General features: G+C 43.4%; 1 protein-coding gene across 1 annotated transcript; it reads left to right on the top strand.

The window, feature by feature from the left end:
• The first annotated feature begins 2,658 nt into the window (after positions 1-2,658).
• Positions 2,659-13,844, top strand: LOC120978172 (olfactory receptor 6C74-like). The gene is made up of 3 exons (XM_040406394.1): positions 2,659-2,899; positions 8,166-8,259; positions 12,884-13,844. Exons 1-3 carry the CDS (start codon positions 2,659-2,661, stop codon positions 13,842-13,844), a joined length of 1,296 nt encoding a protein of 431 aa, XP_040262328.1.
• Positions 13,845-19,646: the final 5,802 nt, after the last annotated feature.

Raw genomic sequence — 19,646 nt, 5'->3', positions numbered from 1 at the left:
GGGGGAAAAAAAGTCCAGGTTATACGAGCAGCATCTGCTTCAACGAACAAACAGGCTCCTGAGTTGTCGTTGCCTCTAGCAACCACGTTGCTTTTTACTTTTCAGCATGGACGTTTGCCCGCATCCTCCACCAATTGTGAGGGATTAGCTCTATCTCCAGGGTCTCAGTCGCAATATTCTTGCTGACAACCATGTGGAATATCCAACCAGTGCATTTATTTTAACACCAGCACACATAAAACAATACAAATGAACACCTGCCCATCTGGGCTCTAACTAAACATAAACAAAGTATCCCTGACTCACCTATAAGACATAGTTTATACACTGAGCCAGATGCGGCTTTCCCAGCCAGTCAGTCCAACAGCCTCCTGGCTGTAACAAGCTCATTGTCTCTTGTGGGGGATTGAGGCTCAGTAGTCCCCCTGACTATGGCCCTGCGACCCACTTCCCAGGCGTCACTTTGTCCCCCAACTCCAGGCTATCTCCCAGCCTCGTGGTCTCTCAGCTAAGCCCGGCTGAAACCACACATCCAGAGCCTCACCCGGCCTCTGTTTGCAACCACGCCCCCGACTGACAGTCTGGAATGGGCTTTTACTCCCCAGTAATGACCCCAGGTGATTACACCTGGGGATCCCTCATGCTAGGGAAAATCTGCCCTGGAATGGGAGGGGTGGATTGGGAGATCCCACTACCAACCTAGCTCGCAATCCAAGTAAAATCCAGCCCTAAAATACTATACAAAATAGCTCCAGCAACTACGCCTTACTGAAGCCAGCACCACTCTGGAATTTTACTTATCTCACCCAGTTGAGGAAACTGGGTGAGATATACCCCTCTTCCGGGATCCTTATACACTTTAGCGTTCACATCACCACATCCCCTTTCTGTCATAGCGATTGTTATGTTTATTGGCCTATCCAGCTGCAATTTCGATTTTATTGAAAGACATACTGTGATTATCAGTATTTAAATGGTGTGTGGTAGAATTTTAAAAGGGTCTCAGTAGTAGCAGCACTGTGCACATTTGGTATGTGATGCAGATGCATTATATTTGGTCCCAAATATGTGGGAATTGTCTTTCTTTATGGCCATGAGCTTTACCATCATCATTTGGTATTACTACAAGAATATAATCAGATTCGCGCACATATTATTGCCTCCATTTCTGTATTTTTTATTTTTTTTTGGAGTCTTTTTGTTATATCTGGTCCCCTGATGAACTGACCCCAAAGAATGGTTCAGAGAAACGCTTTGGGGCAAAGTTTGCATTCCTGGGACATATGGTATGTGCTCCTTTTTTTTCCACCGGTGATCAAAACCTGGACGTCACTGGTTTACTTGGGAGCATAGCTGTATTATTTTTGTTGTACCTTTATTATTTTCTGATACATGCATTGACTTATGACATTACTATTGGACTGTAGTCATACTAGGTCTCTTCTCGGGTGGCGGTATCTATCTCATGTCAGGGACATATAGGGCCATTCCGTTTTGCTAGGCAGGGGCTATAGTTTGATAGGGCAAGTGTGACGGTGAGTTAATTTTCCTTTCCTTTTCCTGCCCAGCCTCATTGTTAATTGATTGTTAAGGGCACAAATTGGCTGATTTTTATTTAATGATCATCAATAAAGGTTACGTTTTACACTGGTGAAGGTACCCTGGTATTGCATTATAATTAAGTTACACTAGTGACTACCTGACATCTGATGTCTATATCTATCAGAACTGGGAAAAACAGCACCATACTGTGCCCGCTGTGCTCACAATACTCCCAAATACTATACTGCAGACAAAATAGTGCCCACAGTAGTAATGATGCCCCTATAATACTCACAGTAATAATTCCCCTTAAAATGCCCCTAATAATATTGTCCCGACAGTACCTTCAGTATTAATACTGATCCCCATAGTGCCTACATCAATAATGATGCACCCTATAGTGACCCCAGAAATAATAATGCCCAATATTATAGTGCATCAAGCAATAATAATGCCCCTTTGGTGGTCTTCCCCCATAGTCTCCCCAGTATGAGAAATGCATGCAATGCTCCCAGTAATGCCCTCCACAGTGCCCCCAATATTAAAAATGCTTTAGGTCACGACATCATTATCAATGCCTCAGGTCATGACATCATTGCACTGCCTGAGACCTGACACATGATTGCAATGATGCCCTTGCTTCACGACACCCTACTCCAGTCACGACTTATTGCTTTCAAGCCTAGTGGCCTGTGGAATATGAGGGTAAATGGTGGTGCAAGGAGCCATTGGAACTTCTGTCCTGCCACAATATTGAACTGTATGACCGTTGTTTAACGCTGGGAGCATCAGGTTATTATGTACCTTGGTGAAGAGGGCTCAGGCAGCTCAATGGACATCAGCCCACTAGGAATCTTCCTGGTAGGGTGTAGGCCAGGGTAGGTAGGAGTTGAATTACAGAGTACACTAGATGGACCTGTGTCTTTTTTCAACTTTACCATGTAGCTATGTGATTCTATGTCTAGAGATGTTAAATATAGATATTTTATAAACCAAGAACATATTTCCTTTTTCTTTGCATTTGTCATCTGAGCAGGTGCAGAAATTCAGAATATGAAGAATTACTCAGACTACATTCTCGCCCAATCTGGGGACAATGTAAGCATCAATTGCACCATGAAATTTCCCCAGACTGCCTACTTCGTGCTCTGGACATTAGACTGTGATGATCCAACATTTCTTAGTGATAACCCGCTGTACAAGGCCAGAGTGACTTTCCAGTTGTTAGGTCATCAAATTACCATACAAAGCGTGACAGAGCACGATTCAGGAATGTACTGCTGCCATGTGGAGAAGGCTGACGGTAAAAGACAAGCTGGAAGTGGAACATGGTTGGAAGTGACAAAGAAGTTAGAAGGCAAGTCCCTGACCTACCTTTAACAAGACCCTCTTCCGTTCATAGTCGCAATAGTCATTTTGTGCAGCAGAGGTGCTTTTAGGGTCCATACAGCACCTGGGTCTGGGTTCAACTGTTATTTATGAACCCTTGATATCCACACCCTTGATAACCCAGTTATCACCCGGTCACAGATCTTCAGCTATACTCATATGCTTCTGTGGTCATTCACCTTTACCCCTGTTATCTTGTATAAGCTGCTGTCATACTGATACCTTTCTTCCTTATTTTCCTACTAGTGCAAAAAAGGAAGGTACTCATTTGAAAACAACCCATGGCCATATGCACTATTGGGCCATATGGTTGTCATAGAGGTGGGTCCCTATGCTTGTGAGCCCATCTATGAGACAGGATGAACAGTTTTCATATAATACTACATGACCCCTCAAGTGTCCACAGCAGCTCAAATATGAAAGGGCTTGTCCATGGCAAGATATGTCCAGATTTCAGAAAATGCAACAAAAGAGCCCACCTTCGATTCACAGTTGATAGCTGTTGACCGAACACATATTTGGCCAACAGCTGTTCTTCCTGACTCCCCCATACACATCCATGCTTGGCTCAGCAGAACGTGCATGTACGGTTTGTCTTTGAGGACAGGGGATACGCCACTGCCAGATGCCTATAGTAGCGGTTTACCTCCCATGAAATAAAAGGATGCTGAAATCCATCTGCCCAATCCCCTTTTCCCTATACACCTGCCTTCTTGGAGAAAGTCTGCACTCCTCCATAGACATACGATAGTAAACAGTTTTTTATGTATATGGGTACTTTAAAATGTTGTTTTTGAATCATCCTATATAAAATAGACCCTCTCAAGTCATTGCCTCCAAAGTCATAGAGCTGTCTTCTAGTGCATCTTTGAGGCCATAGCAGTGGCGTGCCTGGGGGGGGGATCTGCCCTGAGTTCCGGCTCTCAGGGGAGTGCCAGAAGTAAGGCTACTTTCACACTAGCGTTCAGAGCGGGTCCGTCTGATGTCTGCTCAGACGGATCCGCTCCTATAATGCAGACGTTTGTATCCGTTCAGAACGGATCCGTCTGCATTATAACTTAGAAAAAATTCTAAGTCTGAAAGTAGCCTGAACGGATCCGTCCAGACTTTACATTGAAAGTCAATGGGGACGGATCAGTTTGAAGATTGAGCCATATTGTGTCATCTTCAAACGGATCCGTCCCCATTGACTTACATTGTAAGTCTGGACAGATCCGCTTGCCTCCGCACGGCCAGGCGGACACCCGAACGCTGCAAGCAGCGTTCAGGTGTCCGCTTGCTGAGCGGAGCGGAGGCTGAACGCCGCCAGACTGATGCATTCTGAGCGGATCCGCGTCCACTCAGAATGCATTAGGGCTGGACGGATGCGTTCGGGGCCGCTTGTGAGACCCTTCAAACGGAGCTCACGAGCGGACACCCGAACGCAGGTGTGAAAGTAGCCTAATGAGTGCTTCCATCAATACTGGAGCGCTGATGCCCACATACTGCAGCGGGGCACGGGAGCGCATAGTTCCCTGCCCCGCCCCCGATCACCACCATAGGCTTCAGGCCTAGTAGGCCTGAGGCGCATGCAGTAGCGAAATCCCGGCGCAGGCGTGTGTGATGACGTCACAGTGAAGTGTGCGCGCCTTCCTCTCCTCTGAAAGCGCAGGTGAGTATTTAGCTTTCAGGTTTTCATATATTTTTTTTTTCTATTTTATGTGCCAACTTTGGTGGATGACATTGGGGACATGTGGGGGAAAAATATTATGGTGGGATACTGTGTGGGGGCAAATTATTATGGGAGGGATTACTACAGTATGTGGGGGCAAATAATTATAGGAGGGATTACTATGTGGGGGGCAAATTACTTTATGGGGCAATGTGGGAGAAACTACTGTGTGGGGCAAATTACTATATGGGGGCAGTGTGGAGGAAATTACTGTGTGGGGGCAGTGTGGGTGAAATTACTGTGTGGGGGCAGTGTGGGGGAAATTACTGTGGGGGACAGTGTGTGGGAAACTACTGTGTGGGGGAAACTACTGTGTGGGGGCAGTGTTGGGGAAACTACTGTGTGGGGACAGTGTGGGGGAAATTACTGTGTCGGGGAAAATACTGTGTGGGGAAAATTACTGTGTGGGGGAAAATACTGTGTCGGGGAAATTACTATATGGAGGCAGTGTGGGGGAAATTACTGTGTTGGGGCAGTGTGGGGGAAATTACTGTGTGGTGGCAGTGTGGGGGAAATTACTGTGGGTGCGAAGTGTGGGGGAAATTACTGTGTGGAAGAAACTACTGTGTGGGGGAAACTACTGTGTAGGCGAAGTTACTGTGGGGGGCAGTGTGGGGGAACCTACTGTGTGGAGGCAGTGTTGGGGAAATTACTGTATGGGGGCAGTGTGGGGGAAATTACTGTATGGGGCAGTGTGGCGGAAATTACTGTGTAGGGGCAGTGTTGGGGAAATTACTGTATAGGGGCAGTGTGGGGGAAATTACTGTGTGGGGGGTGAAATTACTATGGGGGGATTACTATGTGGAGGAAATTACTATTTAGGGGCAGCGTGGAGGGCATTGTTATTGGGGAGGCACTGTAGGGGCAATTCTATTATTTCTGGGGACACTATACAGGGATTATTACCTGGAGCACAATATAGGGTGTTATTACTGGGGGAACTCTAGGGGACATTATAGCTGCTGTAGACACTATAGGGACATTTGAGGTAATTTATCAAACTGGTGTAAAGTAGAGCTGGCTTAGTTGCGCATAGCAGCCAATCAGATTCCACCTTTCATTTTTGACAGCTCTTTTGGAAATCCAGTTCTACATTACACCAGATAAATGACCCCAATTATGTCTACTGGGGGTCACTATTTTTTCAGCAGTATAGTACCTGGGGCATTGGGGGGCACCACATGCACAGTATTGGGGGTGGCAGCAGGATGACACTGTGGGGACACCAGGATGGGGAGGTTGATGGAAAAACTGAGAAATCTAACGTGTCTGTGTTACAAACTCTGTAGAGACGAGATGCGGCTGAAAGAATTTGTCATGGCGGTCTAACGGAGGAGAAGAGGAAAGAGAAGGTCTACATGACAGGAGATGTCCCTGGATGTAAGAGGTATGTGGTCAAGTATTGGGGGGCGGGGGGGGGGGAGTGCCAGAGAAAGGACCCGCTCTGGGTGCCAAACAGCGTAGGCACGCCACTGGGCCATAGAAATACAAATTGGAGATGTTTATCAAACCAATGCATAGGAGTATAAAGCTCTTAGTGCAAACAGGGACGTGTGCAGGCAATTACTCCTGCCAAAGTCTCACCACTGCTTATCAGCTGTGATGCCATAGATTATTTTAAGCTCAAGTCTCACCACTGTTCTAGATATTTGTCTCTTGTGAGAAAACACTCTGGTGAGCCAGTCAGACTCTAAATGACACAGATACTCTAAAAACTTCTGCCTGATAAAAAATATTAATTTTTTGGGGGACATTTATCCTTCTTATTTTACACACTTCCCTCTTCTTAAATGGTTTTCTGGTTTCAGAATGATTTTTTTGTTACCTGCTCAGCATCACAGCATCCTGGCAGGATGTTTACATGCAGAACTTCCTGTTTTCATTGGCTTCCTTCTTGGTATGCTAACCAAATTTAGCATGCTTTGCTCTGCAATGTTTGACAGGGCTTTTTCTGCCTGACTAAAATGAACAGGTGTATGGAGAGGAAGCTCTGTGAAACATTACAGAGCAAAACATGTTGGGATTGGTTAGAAAACCTAGAAGGAAGCTGATGAAAGCAGGAAGTTCTGCATGTAAACATCCTGCCAGGATGCAGGGATGCTGAGAACAGGGGAAGAAAAGAACTGACATGAAAAACAGGTATATGGTGCAAAAATATGTAGAGTCTGTGGTACCCTGGGCAGATACAAAATGTAATTATAAAACTAGAGAGACACTTTATTAGTAGCATTATTTAAGCTTAATGGTCTATATATTTCTCATCCTCAGAATGCAACTGCAAGAGGGATATCCTGTTCCTTGTCATGGAGGTTGTGCGCATCACCCTTCTCAGCACACTGATCATCCTTCTCTGCATAGTTATAAAGAAATCGTAGAAGATTCTTACATTCTGCATTTACTAGTGTAATTGCTTTAGGCTTCTTATTGTTCACTGGTCTTCAAATGCTTTTTACCACTTCAAACTTGGAGTAATGTAAAATTGAGTAATGTGTAATTATTTTTTGGAGAATCATCCTGTAGAGGACTATAAAAATCTACTGTTCTGAAACATGGGAAACAGGGGAAAGTGAGGGGGACAGAGTCCCAGATACTGAGTGTGAGTGCTACTCATTAAGAAAGCCATTCTAAATAATTGGCACATGTTAACCCAAGATGCCTCTTTGAAAGAGAGGACACACATGACTCCTATCATCAGTTTTAGGAGGAGCAGAACCATTGGTGATGTAATCGTCAGGAGTAACTTACCAGAGACTGATTCAAATTGGTTAGGCAGATGTGCACCGCGGGGCAATTTTGCATGTGGTCACAGTTTAATGTGTAGGTTTATGTACAAACATAGAAACCTCCGAATAGGAGGAGTGAAACATGTAGTTAACCATTTTATCTACTATAAAACACAATTCGTAGTGTATGTCGTCCTTTGTCCATGCGGGAGGTTTTACATAAGCAAAACCTTCAGACCTCTTTATGTTAGATTCAGGGAACATAGGAAGTCGATAGAAACCACAATTGGGGCCACCAGATTAATCAAACATATACATGCTGAACATGGAGGAAGCAACAATGTTTTGAAGTGTGCAGGATTAGAAGTGGTGCAGATGCTGGAACGAGGAGGAGATAGAAAATGGATTTTGTTACATAGTGAGGCTGCATGGATTATTAAAACTAATGCAATAAGTTCTCTAGGACTGAATGACAAGAACGACCTGGCGGTTTTTGTTTGAATTGTTTTTATATGACTTTTTTTTTCACATGGGCTTATTTTGTTTTGATGTGTGTATTACGTATTGATTGGGAATGATCATCCCACCTGTTCAGCATGACGCGTCAGTGGGAATGATATAAATTGTGCACACCCCCCGACCACGTCATGGGAGGCTTGACAAAGCGCAGGTAGTGTGAAACGGCTGTTGCCCGATTCATCTGTGCGTTGCCCGCCCTTTCCAGTTTTTAACCAGAATAAACCTGAAAATATTACTTTATGGTGAGTGCCGCTATTCATTTTTTCTTTATTTGTTGCCAGATTTAACACCTGGCAAACCTTGGCATGTGCCTTGCATTAAAATCATGGCAGAGCAGAGACCAATTGGCTCTCCCACTAATGTTCTCAGCAGAAGGTTGGTATGGGCCTGTGGTCTAAGAGACATCCACTTTGCATCAAAGCACAATGTTTTGTAAAAAACAAACAAACATAAATTCACACGTGTGGATAAAAGCCTAACCCAAGCAGAACCGGAGATGTACAAGACATCCTTGCTTTGCAAAAACTAACTGAAGACATCATCTTAGAAAGTGTGCAGACACAAAAAGGTGACTTCAGGACTATAGTAGCATTATCTAAGCTTAATAAAATCGAAGTACTATTTCAAGTAAACACCACCTGCCGATGAAAACATCTGTTGAGTATAACTCAATGTCATATTTGGGTTCATTAACTATTAAGAAGAGCTCAGTGTAAGCTTCTCAAGGGACATCATTAACTGTAATGAGCGCGATTCTGTCATTTATAAAGATGGCAGACATCACAGACTTCATTTCACATGAGAGTTTAAGTTTATAATATCCAGGCTGATTTAATCATTGCTCTTTACAATACTTGGATGAATAACGGTGAGGATAATTGGGAGGAGAATGGACACGAGCCCTGTGAGCAGGTAAAAGATATTCTACTAGAAGGGTAACAATAATAGGCTGTATAAAAGAGGCATAGACATGGGATATTTGTCCAAAGATCCAGATGATTTAGGTTGGACTGTCCCACCAGAGGAACAGCAGAGGATCCTTCTGTAGGCCCAGGCACTGGCACAATGATAAGTCCTAAAGGTCAAGCAGAAGACAGCCCCAATCGGAGGTGACTTTGGATCTATTTCTTATTAGATGTGTATGTAATGAGAACAGCGGAGATTAAAATACAATTATAAATGGACTTTATAGTGTATAGATGGAGGGCAAACCCTCAGAATAATTTCCTCTGGCAGACCCAAGAATCACCATCCGCACAATGGGCAACCATAAGGTTTGTGTCCATGAGCTCATTGATTTCTATGGGAGAAGATGTCCAATGTGCAGCAAATACCTTTGTATAAGGCATCCAAGTTGCTTACTATAATGGTTTACTTGCACAAACCACTGTGCTACTATCCTGCTAAGAACTGGTACACCAAGGATAGACCCTCCTGGGTATTTTGGCCATCCTAGAGATCAATGCAAACAACCGCCATCCACTATTGCTCAGAAAATAGGGCACAGCTCATGTGGAAGATTGTAGTTTTGTACATTGAGAGTCACAGCTCATATTGTTGAATTGTGCCTCTCAGAAAATAGTGATGAAAACGAGAGAATAGATGAGATTAGAAGAACAGATTCATTTAGGGTCTTTTTGCTTTTTAGCTTACTTTTGGTCATGGGAGTTTCAAATCCACAACTTCTCATTGCTTATAGCAGCAGTAGATTAACAAGATATTATTATCAGTTATTGTCCCCAATCTAATTTCCCTATTTCAGGCATTTCTAAGGAAGCTAATTAATAGGTATGTCTCGAAAGGTGGGGATGGGGAGAACACCAATGCAAACAAAGGAAGAACATACACAGTCTATACAGATGTTAGCCATGATTCAATTCCCGTACCCAAGTGCACCAAGGCAGTGGTGATAACCTCTGAACCACCGCACTGCTCCCAAAAATAATTTTGTTTACAGGCCTAAACAAAACAGAGATGACAAAAGAAGGGATGATGGCTCGACTTACTATCTACTGCCTGGAGAAATAGCAATATATAAACTAGGTTAGCAGAATAGTGCACAAAAGGTAACAAAATCAATATTACAGTATAACCTATCTCTGCTCCAATAAATAAAGTAAAGTAAATCACTGTGATGGTGCTGGTTCTGAAGTGTATATGCTTTTGTCCAGGAGTTGCTTGAAGGAACTGACTCAATAAAGTTTGCGCTATAGGATGGTAACAGTATATACAAAAAGTAATTCAGAAGTTCAGATTGAATATGGAATAGTTATATATGCATAAATGTTGCCAACCCAGATATTACATTGTGGTTGCAGACCTTCTAGTTTGGTTGTGGTCTTTCCATTGAACACCACTTTGAAACTAATGTACTTCCTTGTAGAAGTTCTTGGGTTATCATTTTGAAGCAACATTATGTGGTCATTCATCTAAAATCTTAGTTCCTGTAAGGTTTAGAAAGACAGGAAAAAGGATTAGAGTAAGGCAGGGTGGACCTCCTAATTATTGAACTTCTGCAAGAACTCTTATTTTATTTGACCAAATTTTTCTTTGAGACATTGAAAAATATCCCAACTAACACAATAACTTATTAGGTTGGTGATACTCTTTTAAGTATCTTGTTCTTCTCTAACTTCCTGTAGACCTGTAGTAAGTTGTTCATACAGATGTGTGCACCCTTACTGTTCTGCAATTTTTTTGTAAAGGACTCCAATTTTTCATAATACAAATGCAATACATTATTACTGCTTGTTAGCAAAACCTTCGACCAGCTGTAATACAACCAGTGGGTGACCACTCATAGCATAAACATTTAGCAAAATCATAATTTCTGTTTTTTAAAGCTGGTCATCTAATGCCGATCATCTTGGGGTGTGTTAAGCCTGACGACAATATGTACCACATGTAGGTTGTGAATTCCCTCACACCCTACAAGTCTAAAAGATTCAAGACCATTGGACTCCAGAAAATCTTAATTAAAGGCTATTTACACCTTTGGGGCAATTTTTTTTATTTATTATCGCATTGTTCTCATTTTGAGCTAAAAATATATTTTTTAAATAGGTCTTTATTAAAAATATGGCATCATTTTTTCTGTACACAGATCTAGTAGCACCCTTTGGATTTTCAGTGTTTTCTGTCAGAACAAAAGCAGATGGACTCCTTATCTCTGCTCTCTGACCTTATAAACACTGTTTATAGCTCAGTTCTTATCTTACTAATAAGAATGTGGCTTAGGGCTTGTTCACACAACCGTGCTGTGTTTTGTGGTCTACAGATTGCGGATCCGCAAAACACGGATGCTGCCCGTGTTCCTTCCGCAATTTGCGGAACAGAACAGACGGCCCTTTATAGAAATGCCTATTCTTGTGAGCAAAACGGAAAAGAATAGGACATGACTCATAACTTTTGTGGGACCACGGAACAGAGCAACGGATGTGGACAGCACACGTAGTGCTGTCCGAATCTTTTGAGGCCCCATAGAAGTGAATGGGTCTGCACCCGAGCCGCAAAAAATGCGACTCGGATGCAGACCAAAACCATGGTCGTGTGAACGAGCCCTTAAATAAGTGTTTATGACCTCTCAGTAGTTTAGAGATAAGGTTTATTAAATGACCAGCACAAAGTGAAAGTGAAGTGAAAGTACCAGTCACACAAGTAGAAAAACAGTTAAAGGGAACCTGTCATCAACTTTATGCTGACCTTGATTAGGTCAGCATAAATTTGTGACCGAAATGCTGATCTCAGCGATGTGCCACTCATGAGCTAAAAGTAAGTGGTTTCCGAGAACCAGCATCATAACCATTGCAGCCCAGGCCTTGAAAAGAGTCAAATCTACCTGAGAAGAGTCATGGTTATTCATATTCTCCTGCTCTCCCCGTCAATCTGCTGATGATTGGCATTTTTCTGGTAGAGAGAAAGGGAGAAAACTAGGTAGAAGACTGTCAGTCATCAGCAGGTGGGCAGGAGAGCAGGAATTCATGAATAACCAGGACTCTTCTCAGGTGGCTGTGACTCTTTTCCAGGCCCGGTCTGCAATGATTGTGATGTTGGTTCTCAGCAATCACTTACTTTTAACTTATAACTGACCGACCGCTGAAATCAACTCGCCTGTCTCTACTTTATGCTGCTGTTAGTGTGGGCAGCATAAAGTTGATGACAGGTTCTCTTTAACCCTTTGTGACAGAAAGGCTCAATATTTTTAATAAAGGGCAATTGAAAAAAATATTTTTTTGCCAATAATGAGTAACATGCAATTTGACAAAAAATTGCCTCTGTTGGTGTACAAAGCCTTTAACAGAGCCTGGCCTCCTATTAACTTGTCTTGATATACTTGTCCTACGGATTATTATTACTGGTAAGGCTCATCAATGTGGCCATATTTAAAATCAGTATCACTCAGGTCCTGAACACAGGTCCTATTTCCTGTTATGAGTCCATACTGTACATCCATGTGCCTCAAACATTTGTGGTCTCATGGACATATGACTAGTATTCGTAGCTTTGTTTTTAGAATTATGTATACACAGAGTTTTACTGAGATACAAAAACCCACTGGTTATTTCAGTAAACCATAACTTAAAGGAGATGTCGACATTGGGCAATACCTATTTGTTAGAAGGGTCGCTCAACAATAATCTCATCACAAAGTGTTCCCCTGATGGTACCTTCTGCAGTCAGGTGTAATATGTGAGGAAACCTAGCCGTCAGGGTTCATTTTTTTACCTGCAGCGCCACCACAAGAGAAACTAAGCATTACACAGTGTCCATTTAAAGTAATGCATTGTATATGTAATGCAGGACAGGTCCTTCAGATTAGGAGACACTTTTTGTAGCCACTTTCCACTTTAGCCAAGAGGCGGGGATCCATAACAGAGGATTCCCCTCTGTTAACTTAGAATTCATTAATAGGATATATGAAAATTGGTTTTGTAACCTGGACAACCCTTTTAAGGTAAATTGACCTGTTGAACAACCTATTTATATGATCTTTTTGCAGGTTATTGAATATAGCCATACAAGTGAACTCAAGTCATACAACTGTGAAATATTTCATTATTAAAGGTGTATCAGATGTACCTGAGATGCAGGTTCTGATCTTCTTATTGGTGTTTGTCGTTTATCTCATCACTGTTGGTGGCAACTTGACCATACTCCTATTAATCTGCCTGGACCATCATCTCCACACTCCCATGTACTTCTTTCTGGGCAACTTATCAGTGGTAGATATATCCTGCTCTACCATCACTCTACATAGAATTCTTCTAAGTTTCCTAACAGGGGATAACACCATCTCCATTACCGAGTGCATGGTACAGACATATATGTTTGGTTCCTTTGCAGGTCATGAGTTATTTATATTAACAGTCATGAGCTACGACCGCTATGTAGCAGTCTGTAACCCTTTGAGCTATCACATGGTCATGAACCGCAGGACGTGTGGTCTTTTGGCTTCTTTTTGCTGGCTGTTGGGTTTTGCACAAACAATTTCGCTTGTTTTGATTCTCTCTAGTTACTCATGTTACACTTCCAATGAAATTGACCACTTCTTCTGTGACATCATCCCTATGATGAAAATGACATGTAGTGATACCTCTGTTTTGGAAAGGTTGTTCTTCTTCCAAGGACTCTTCCTTCTAACTGTTGCTCCATTTGTTCTCACCTTCATGCCTTATGTCTTCATCATTTTCGCCATAGTGAAGATTCATACTAACTTTGGCCGACGTAAAGCCTTCTACACATGTTCCTCACATCTGACAGTGGTCGTGTTGCTGTACTCTACACTAGCAAGTCAATATCTTGCCCCAAACTCTATTACCAGTTTGAGCTCCAAGAAACTTTTTGCTTTGTTCAACACTGCAGTTGTTCCTATGCTCAATCCACTGATCTACAGCTTAAAAAACAAAGATGTCAAAGAGGCTATGAAAAGAAAGTTCTTTTGCTGCAATCTCACCAGCTAAATTTTAAAGAGACATTAAAGGCTATGTCCACCTTCACAACCATTTTCTAGTCATCTAAAATGTAACAACTTTGCAACTTTAATTTAAAAAATTCATATTGTATTGTTTTTGTAGCTCTCATGTACACCCTTGCCTAGAAATGTGACAGGGTTACAGATGCACTTCGTGGTTTACCATTTGTGATGGGGTAAAATCTTTTTGATGGTGAGGACATTTTAGTTCCTTTTTGATGTGGCATAAACATGTCTGAAAATAATGTGGTGCGGAGTAAAAAGGCATAATTAAATTATGTCAATGGGCTGCCCGGTTTCCAAGTAACAAGGTTAGGGTTTCTTCACACACAGATTTGTTCCTGGTGTTTTTTTGGCCCGAACAAAACTCTAAAAATGCCTGGCTTGATAAGCATTGTTGTATCATTTCTGAAGCTTTTTCAGGCATTTTTGCCCATATATTATCTTTTAGCACCTGGAGCTGGCATTTTTTCTTAAAAAGCCAGCAAAAAACAATGTATCAAAAACTGCGGAACACCAAAAAACCTGTGTGAATCCACCCAAATATGTACTTTACTATGCTGATTATGTTTGTCTTCATCATGTGAAAATTTTTATGCTAGCCATCTGCATTAACTTATTTCTTCTCTTTGAGCATTTCTGTAATTTTTTTTTTATTCTGACATTTATTGCAACACACTTTTAGGACCATAGGAGACTGGTAATTGTATAACCTGTGATGTAGTTTACATGACGTTATCATTTGAGAGGTTTATATTATATCATAATAATATTGCTCAATAAAGATTACATATTTTTCTAAAATGGATTTGTTTGGTGATTTTTAGTCTTTGTAGGTTGTTTTTTTAAATATTGGATGAAGAAACACCTATACATGTTACTAACATTACTCTACATAACATTGACTAGGGCATATGAACATCAGAAATGGGCTCTTGTTCTGGCGGACTCCAGCTATCTTTGAAATAAAAAAGGCCTCCATGTAATACCATACTTTCGAAAGGGGCGAACATATGGAGATGTCCGCCGGGGCCATTTTCTTTTATATTGTGAAGAACTTTGACCCATGACACATCCATCAGGTGGTACAGGACAGCCAATTGAGACGTTTCAGCACATGGACATACCCCCTACCTTATAAATAGAGCTGATCTGGCTGCCATTTTACATTCAGTCTTTTGCCAGTGTAGGGAGAGGTTGCTGTCTGGAGCAGGGACAGACTGTTATGGACACAAAACGCTAGCTAATAGGACCACAAAAGTCCTTTTAAGGACTGGTATAGGTGTGCTATCGATTACTGAGGGGTGTAATATACTTATAATATACTTTCTAACGTAGAGTCTGCTCTTCTATAGGGACTTTTGTCACAGGGTCACTTTGAAAATGACAGGCAGAGGAAGAGGCAGGCCATTCCGCAGGAGTCAAAGTGGGAAGTTGCAGAAGGTGCGTGCGATTACATCAAAGGATGCACCAGACTTGGTTGAGTGGCCGCTTCTGCACTCTCCTCATCCTCTCTATCTGCACCCTCTTCACTCTGTGTTGTGTGCTCCCCCAAAGACACCACCCCCATATCCCCTCCGCTCGAGTCAGAGGAATTATTTTCCCATCCATTACAAGACCTTACCGATGCGCAGCCATTCTTGGCATCGGATCAGGAAGAGGAGGTATCAAGGGTCGCCACCCAGCAGTCTGATGACAGTACCCAGATCAGCCCAAGGAGGGTGGTCCCCGCTGTTGCTGCCTACTCTGAGATCTCGAATGTCAGTGGTGGTGAAGGGGAAGATGATGATGTGTCTATGGACGTCACGTGGGTGCCCACAAGAGAGGAAGAGGAGGGGAGTTCAGAGGGAGAGACTGAGCAGTAGATAGGGAGGAGAAGAAGGAGAAGCAGGCAGAACTCGCAGTGCACAGGAGGCAAAAAGCAGACTGCTAATGTATCTGGAACGAGCCATCCACCATGCACGGTCACATCTGGCACTCCCAGGATGCCGGCACATGGCTCCGCAGTGTGGGCTTTTTTTTAACGTGTCCGCTGCTGACAATAGTGTTGCCATCTGCAGCCTGTGATGTCAACGCATAAGTTGTGATAAGCCCAACACTCACCTATGGACAACCGTCTTAAGAAGGCACCTGGCCTCCCATCACCACGCCCAGTGGGAAAAACACTGTCAGAATCCACAAAGACACACTCCTGGTGCTCCACGTCCTGCCTCTTCTTCTTACCCTTCTCCTCTCTTCTTCTATTTGTTCTCCACTCGACCTTCCACCGTGCCTTTGTCGCGTTCATCTGGCAAAAGGCAGGCTTCCATGGCCCAAAGGTTCGAGCGGATGCCGGATAACCCTCTTGCCCAACGGCTGACTGCCGGCTTGTCGGAACTGCTAGCCCGCCAACTACTGCCATATAAATTGGTGGACTCAGAGGCCTTTAGAAAATTTGTGGCTATTGGCACACCGCAATGGAAGGTACCCAGAAGGAAATATTTCTCCCAGAAGGGCATCCCGGTGCTAAAAGGCCACGTTCAGCGGCAAGTAAAATGTATCACTGGCACACAGTGTCGGTGCCAAGATACATCTGACCACAGACACGTGGTCTAGCAAACACGGGCAGGGAAGGTACATAACTTTTACTGCCCACTGGGTGAACCTTCTGCATGCAACCCGTGGCACCCATGTGGATTTGATGTTACCGCCACGGATTGCATGCAGGCCTGCCTTTTCTTCTCCTCCTCCTACATCATCCTCCATCTCCTCCTCGGCTGACTCCTCCTTTTCCACTGCTACTGCCTCTTCCACTGCACCCCCGCAAGCTCCCCAGAACCTATTTGACGTGCCAGGTGAGACGTTGCCATGCTGTGCTGCGGCTGTTGTGCCTGGAAGCCAAGAGCCACATTGGTCCTGCACTCCTTTCAGCTTTGTGGTCACAGACCGATCAGTGGCTAACCCCGCTCAATTTTACTGTTGGTAAAGTGGTGCGCGACAACGGTGCCAATCTGCTGAGCACACTGAAATGGGGCAAAATGACACACGTGCCGTGCATGGCACATGTCCTGAACTTAGTCGTGCAGCAATTCGTTGCCAAATACCCCGGGGTCCAGGACGTCTTGCGGCAGGCCAGGAAAATCTCTGGCCATTTTAGAAGATCTTACATGACCGTACAAGATCTGGCCATGGCTTGCCTTGCTGACATTCAGCTGCGACACCACCTGCCTGTCAGATGTCTGATTTTTGACTGCCCGATGTGATGGAACTCCACCTTGTATATGCTTGATAAGCTGCTCCATCAGAAACGTGCAGTTAACGACTACCTGTACGAACTGTACGGCAGGACAGGTTCTGGGAGCTTGTTTTTTCCCACTGCGTCAGTGGCTGCTCATGCGCGACACATGCAGACTTCTGCGCCCATTTGATGAGATCACCAAACTGGTCAGTCGCAGCTAGGGCGCCATCAGTGACATCGTACCTTACACCTTCTTTCTAGGGCAAGCATTGTGTCGTGTCATTTATCAAGCCGTCGAGGAGTAGGAAGATGAGGAATTCGCAATGCTAAATGAATTCCCAGGGGGGGCTACTCCATCTGAGACAAGTCAACAGGAGTCTGAAGAGGAGTCAGATGAGAATGCTGCCAGGGAGGAGGAGGAGCAAGAAGAGCATGCTTTAAACGTTTCTAGGATCCCTGGTGTTGTCCGTGGCTGGGGGGAGGAGACCGAGAACGACATTATCCTGGACGATAAGCAGGAGCCAGGCCACTCCACCGCTTCCAATTTAGTGCAAATGGGGGCCTTCAAGCTCCAGTGTTCGAAGAGGGACCCCGTATAAAAAGCATAAAGGCCAAGGACCAGTAGTGGGTGGCAACGTACTTAGACCCCTGATACAAACACAAAATGGTGGACATGTTACCACCATCACAGAGGGCTGTCAGAATGCAGCACTTTCAGGCCTTGCTTCGAGAAATGCTGCATTCTCATTTTTAGAGGCACAGAGAAACAGTTGCGGGTACCAATCCAACAGCGCATGCAAGAAGAGGGCGGTTTGAAGATGTGTTGGTCACTTCGGTTATGAGATCATTCTTGCAGCCAACCCATCGACAGCTGCCTTTCGGATCCAGCCTCAGAGAACGCCTAGACCGACAGGTGTCCAACTACATCGGGTTAACGCCGATGTGGACGCTCTGAGAAGCAAGGATTCCCTGGACTACTGGGTGTTCAGGCTTGACCTGTGGCCAATGCTGGCACAATTTGCTATGGAACTGTTGGCTTGCCCCTCGTCCAGTGTCCTGTCCGAAAGGACGTTCAGCGCAGCAGGGGGGATCGTGACCGATAAGCACACTAGCCTAGCTCACGACATTGTGGACTACCTCAAATTTCTAAAAATGAATGAGGCATGGATCTAGGAGGAATTCAACACCTGTGACGACCATGTCTAATTGAATTTCCTCATGCCAGCCCACAAATATCCGCCACCACCCGAACAAATAATGGTCCCTGTCTTAGGTAAATACAGCGGCATAAAAGGCCTTTTCTGTCCGTTGAATGCCTAATGTTTTGGGCCTTGGAGGAATTCAACACCTGTAACGACCACGTGTTTCAACTATTATCATTAGGGTTTTTTCTTAAGAGGGGGGATTTCGTTTGGCATGTTTTTAATCCAATTTTATATTTTATGTTCTTTTAAACATATGTATTTGACCTGTATTTGTACTGACCTTAAGTAAAATTGATATCCATTGACCGTATAATAGACCTCCAACCACATACTTACTTGTTCTTTTATGTACGCTGAATGCATAATTTTGGGGGCCTGTAGTACACTGGCCTGCTGGAAAATTGATATCCAATGACCGTGTAATCTACCTTCAGCCACATACTTACTTGTTCTTTTATGTATGCTGAATGCATAATTTTTGGGGCCTGTAGTACACTGGCCTGCTGGAAAATTGATATCCAATGACCGTGTAATCTACCTTCAGCCACTTACTTACTTGATCCTTTATGTCCGCTGAACGCATAATTTTTGCCGCCTGGAGTACCCTGGCCTGCTGGAAAATTGATATCCATTGACCGTGTAATCTACCTCCAGCCACATACTTACTTGTTGTTTTATGTACGCTGAATGCATAATTTTTGGGGCTTGTAGTATACTGGCCTGCTGGAAAATTGATATCCAATGACCGTGTAATCTACAGTACCTTGCAAAAGTATTTACCTCCCTTGACGTATTTTGTTACATTACAGTCTTAAGTTTAATGTTTTGTTAATCAGAATTTTATGTGATGGATCAGAACACAATAGTCTAAGTTGGTGAAGTGAAATGAGAAAAATATATAAATAAAACTATTGTTTAGAAATAGAAAACAGAAAATTGGCATGTGCGTATGTATTCACCCCCTTTGTGAGAAAGCCCATAAAAAGCTCTGGTGCAACCAATTACCTTCAGAAGTAACATAATTAATGAAATGATGTCTACCTATGTGCAATTTAAGTGTCACATAGTAACATAGTACATAAGGCCGAAAAAAGACATTTGTCCATCCAGTTCGGCCTGTCATCCTGCAAGTTGATCCAGAGGAAGGCAAAAAAAACCTGTGAGGTAGAAGCCAATTTTCCTCACTTTAGGGGAATAAAAAATTCCTTCCCGACTCCAATCAGGCAATCAGAATATCTCCCTGGATCAACGACCCCTCTCTAGTAGCTATATTCTGTAATATTATTACACTCCAGAAATACAACCAGGCCCCTCTTGAATTCCTTTATTGTACTCACCATCACTACCTCCTCAGGCAGAGAGCTCCATA

The sequence above is a fragment of the Bufo bufo genome, chromosome 8 (assembly GCF_905171765.1).
Source record: "Bufo bufo chromosome 8, aBufBuf1.1, whole genome shotgun sequence".
NCBI lineage: Eukaryota > Metazoa > Chordata > Amphibia > Anura > Bufonidae > Bufo > Bufo bufo.
The sequence above is the reverse complement of the archived record's forward strand: the minus strand, read 5'-3'. Positions and strand labels throughout refer to the sequence as shown.

What these genes read in the sequence shown, in the direction of transcription:
- LOC120978172 (XM_040406394.1), top strand. Translation starts at nt 2,659, where the DNA reads ATGAAATTTCCCCAGACTGCCTACTTCGTGCTCTGGACATTAGACTGT. An exon ending in AGTGACAAAGAAGTTAGAAG is followed by an intron (nt 2,900 to 8,165) that starts GCAAGTCCCTGA and finishes ATTTGTTGCCAG; the next exon opens with ATTTAACACCTGGCAAACCT. An exon ending in ACTAATGTTCTCAGCAGAAG is followed by an intron (nt 8,260 to 12,883) that starts GTTGGTATGGGC and finishes ATCTTTTTGCAG; the next exon opens with GTTATTGAATATAGCCATAC.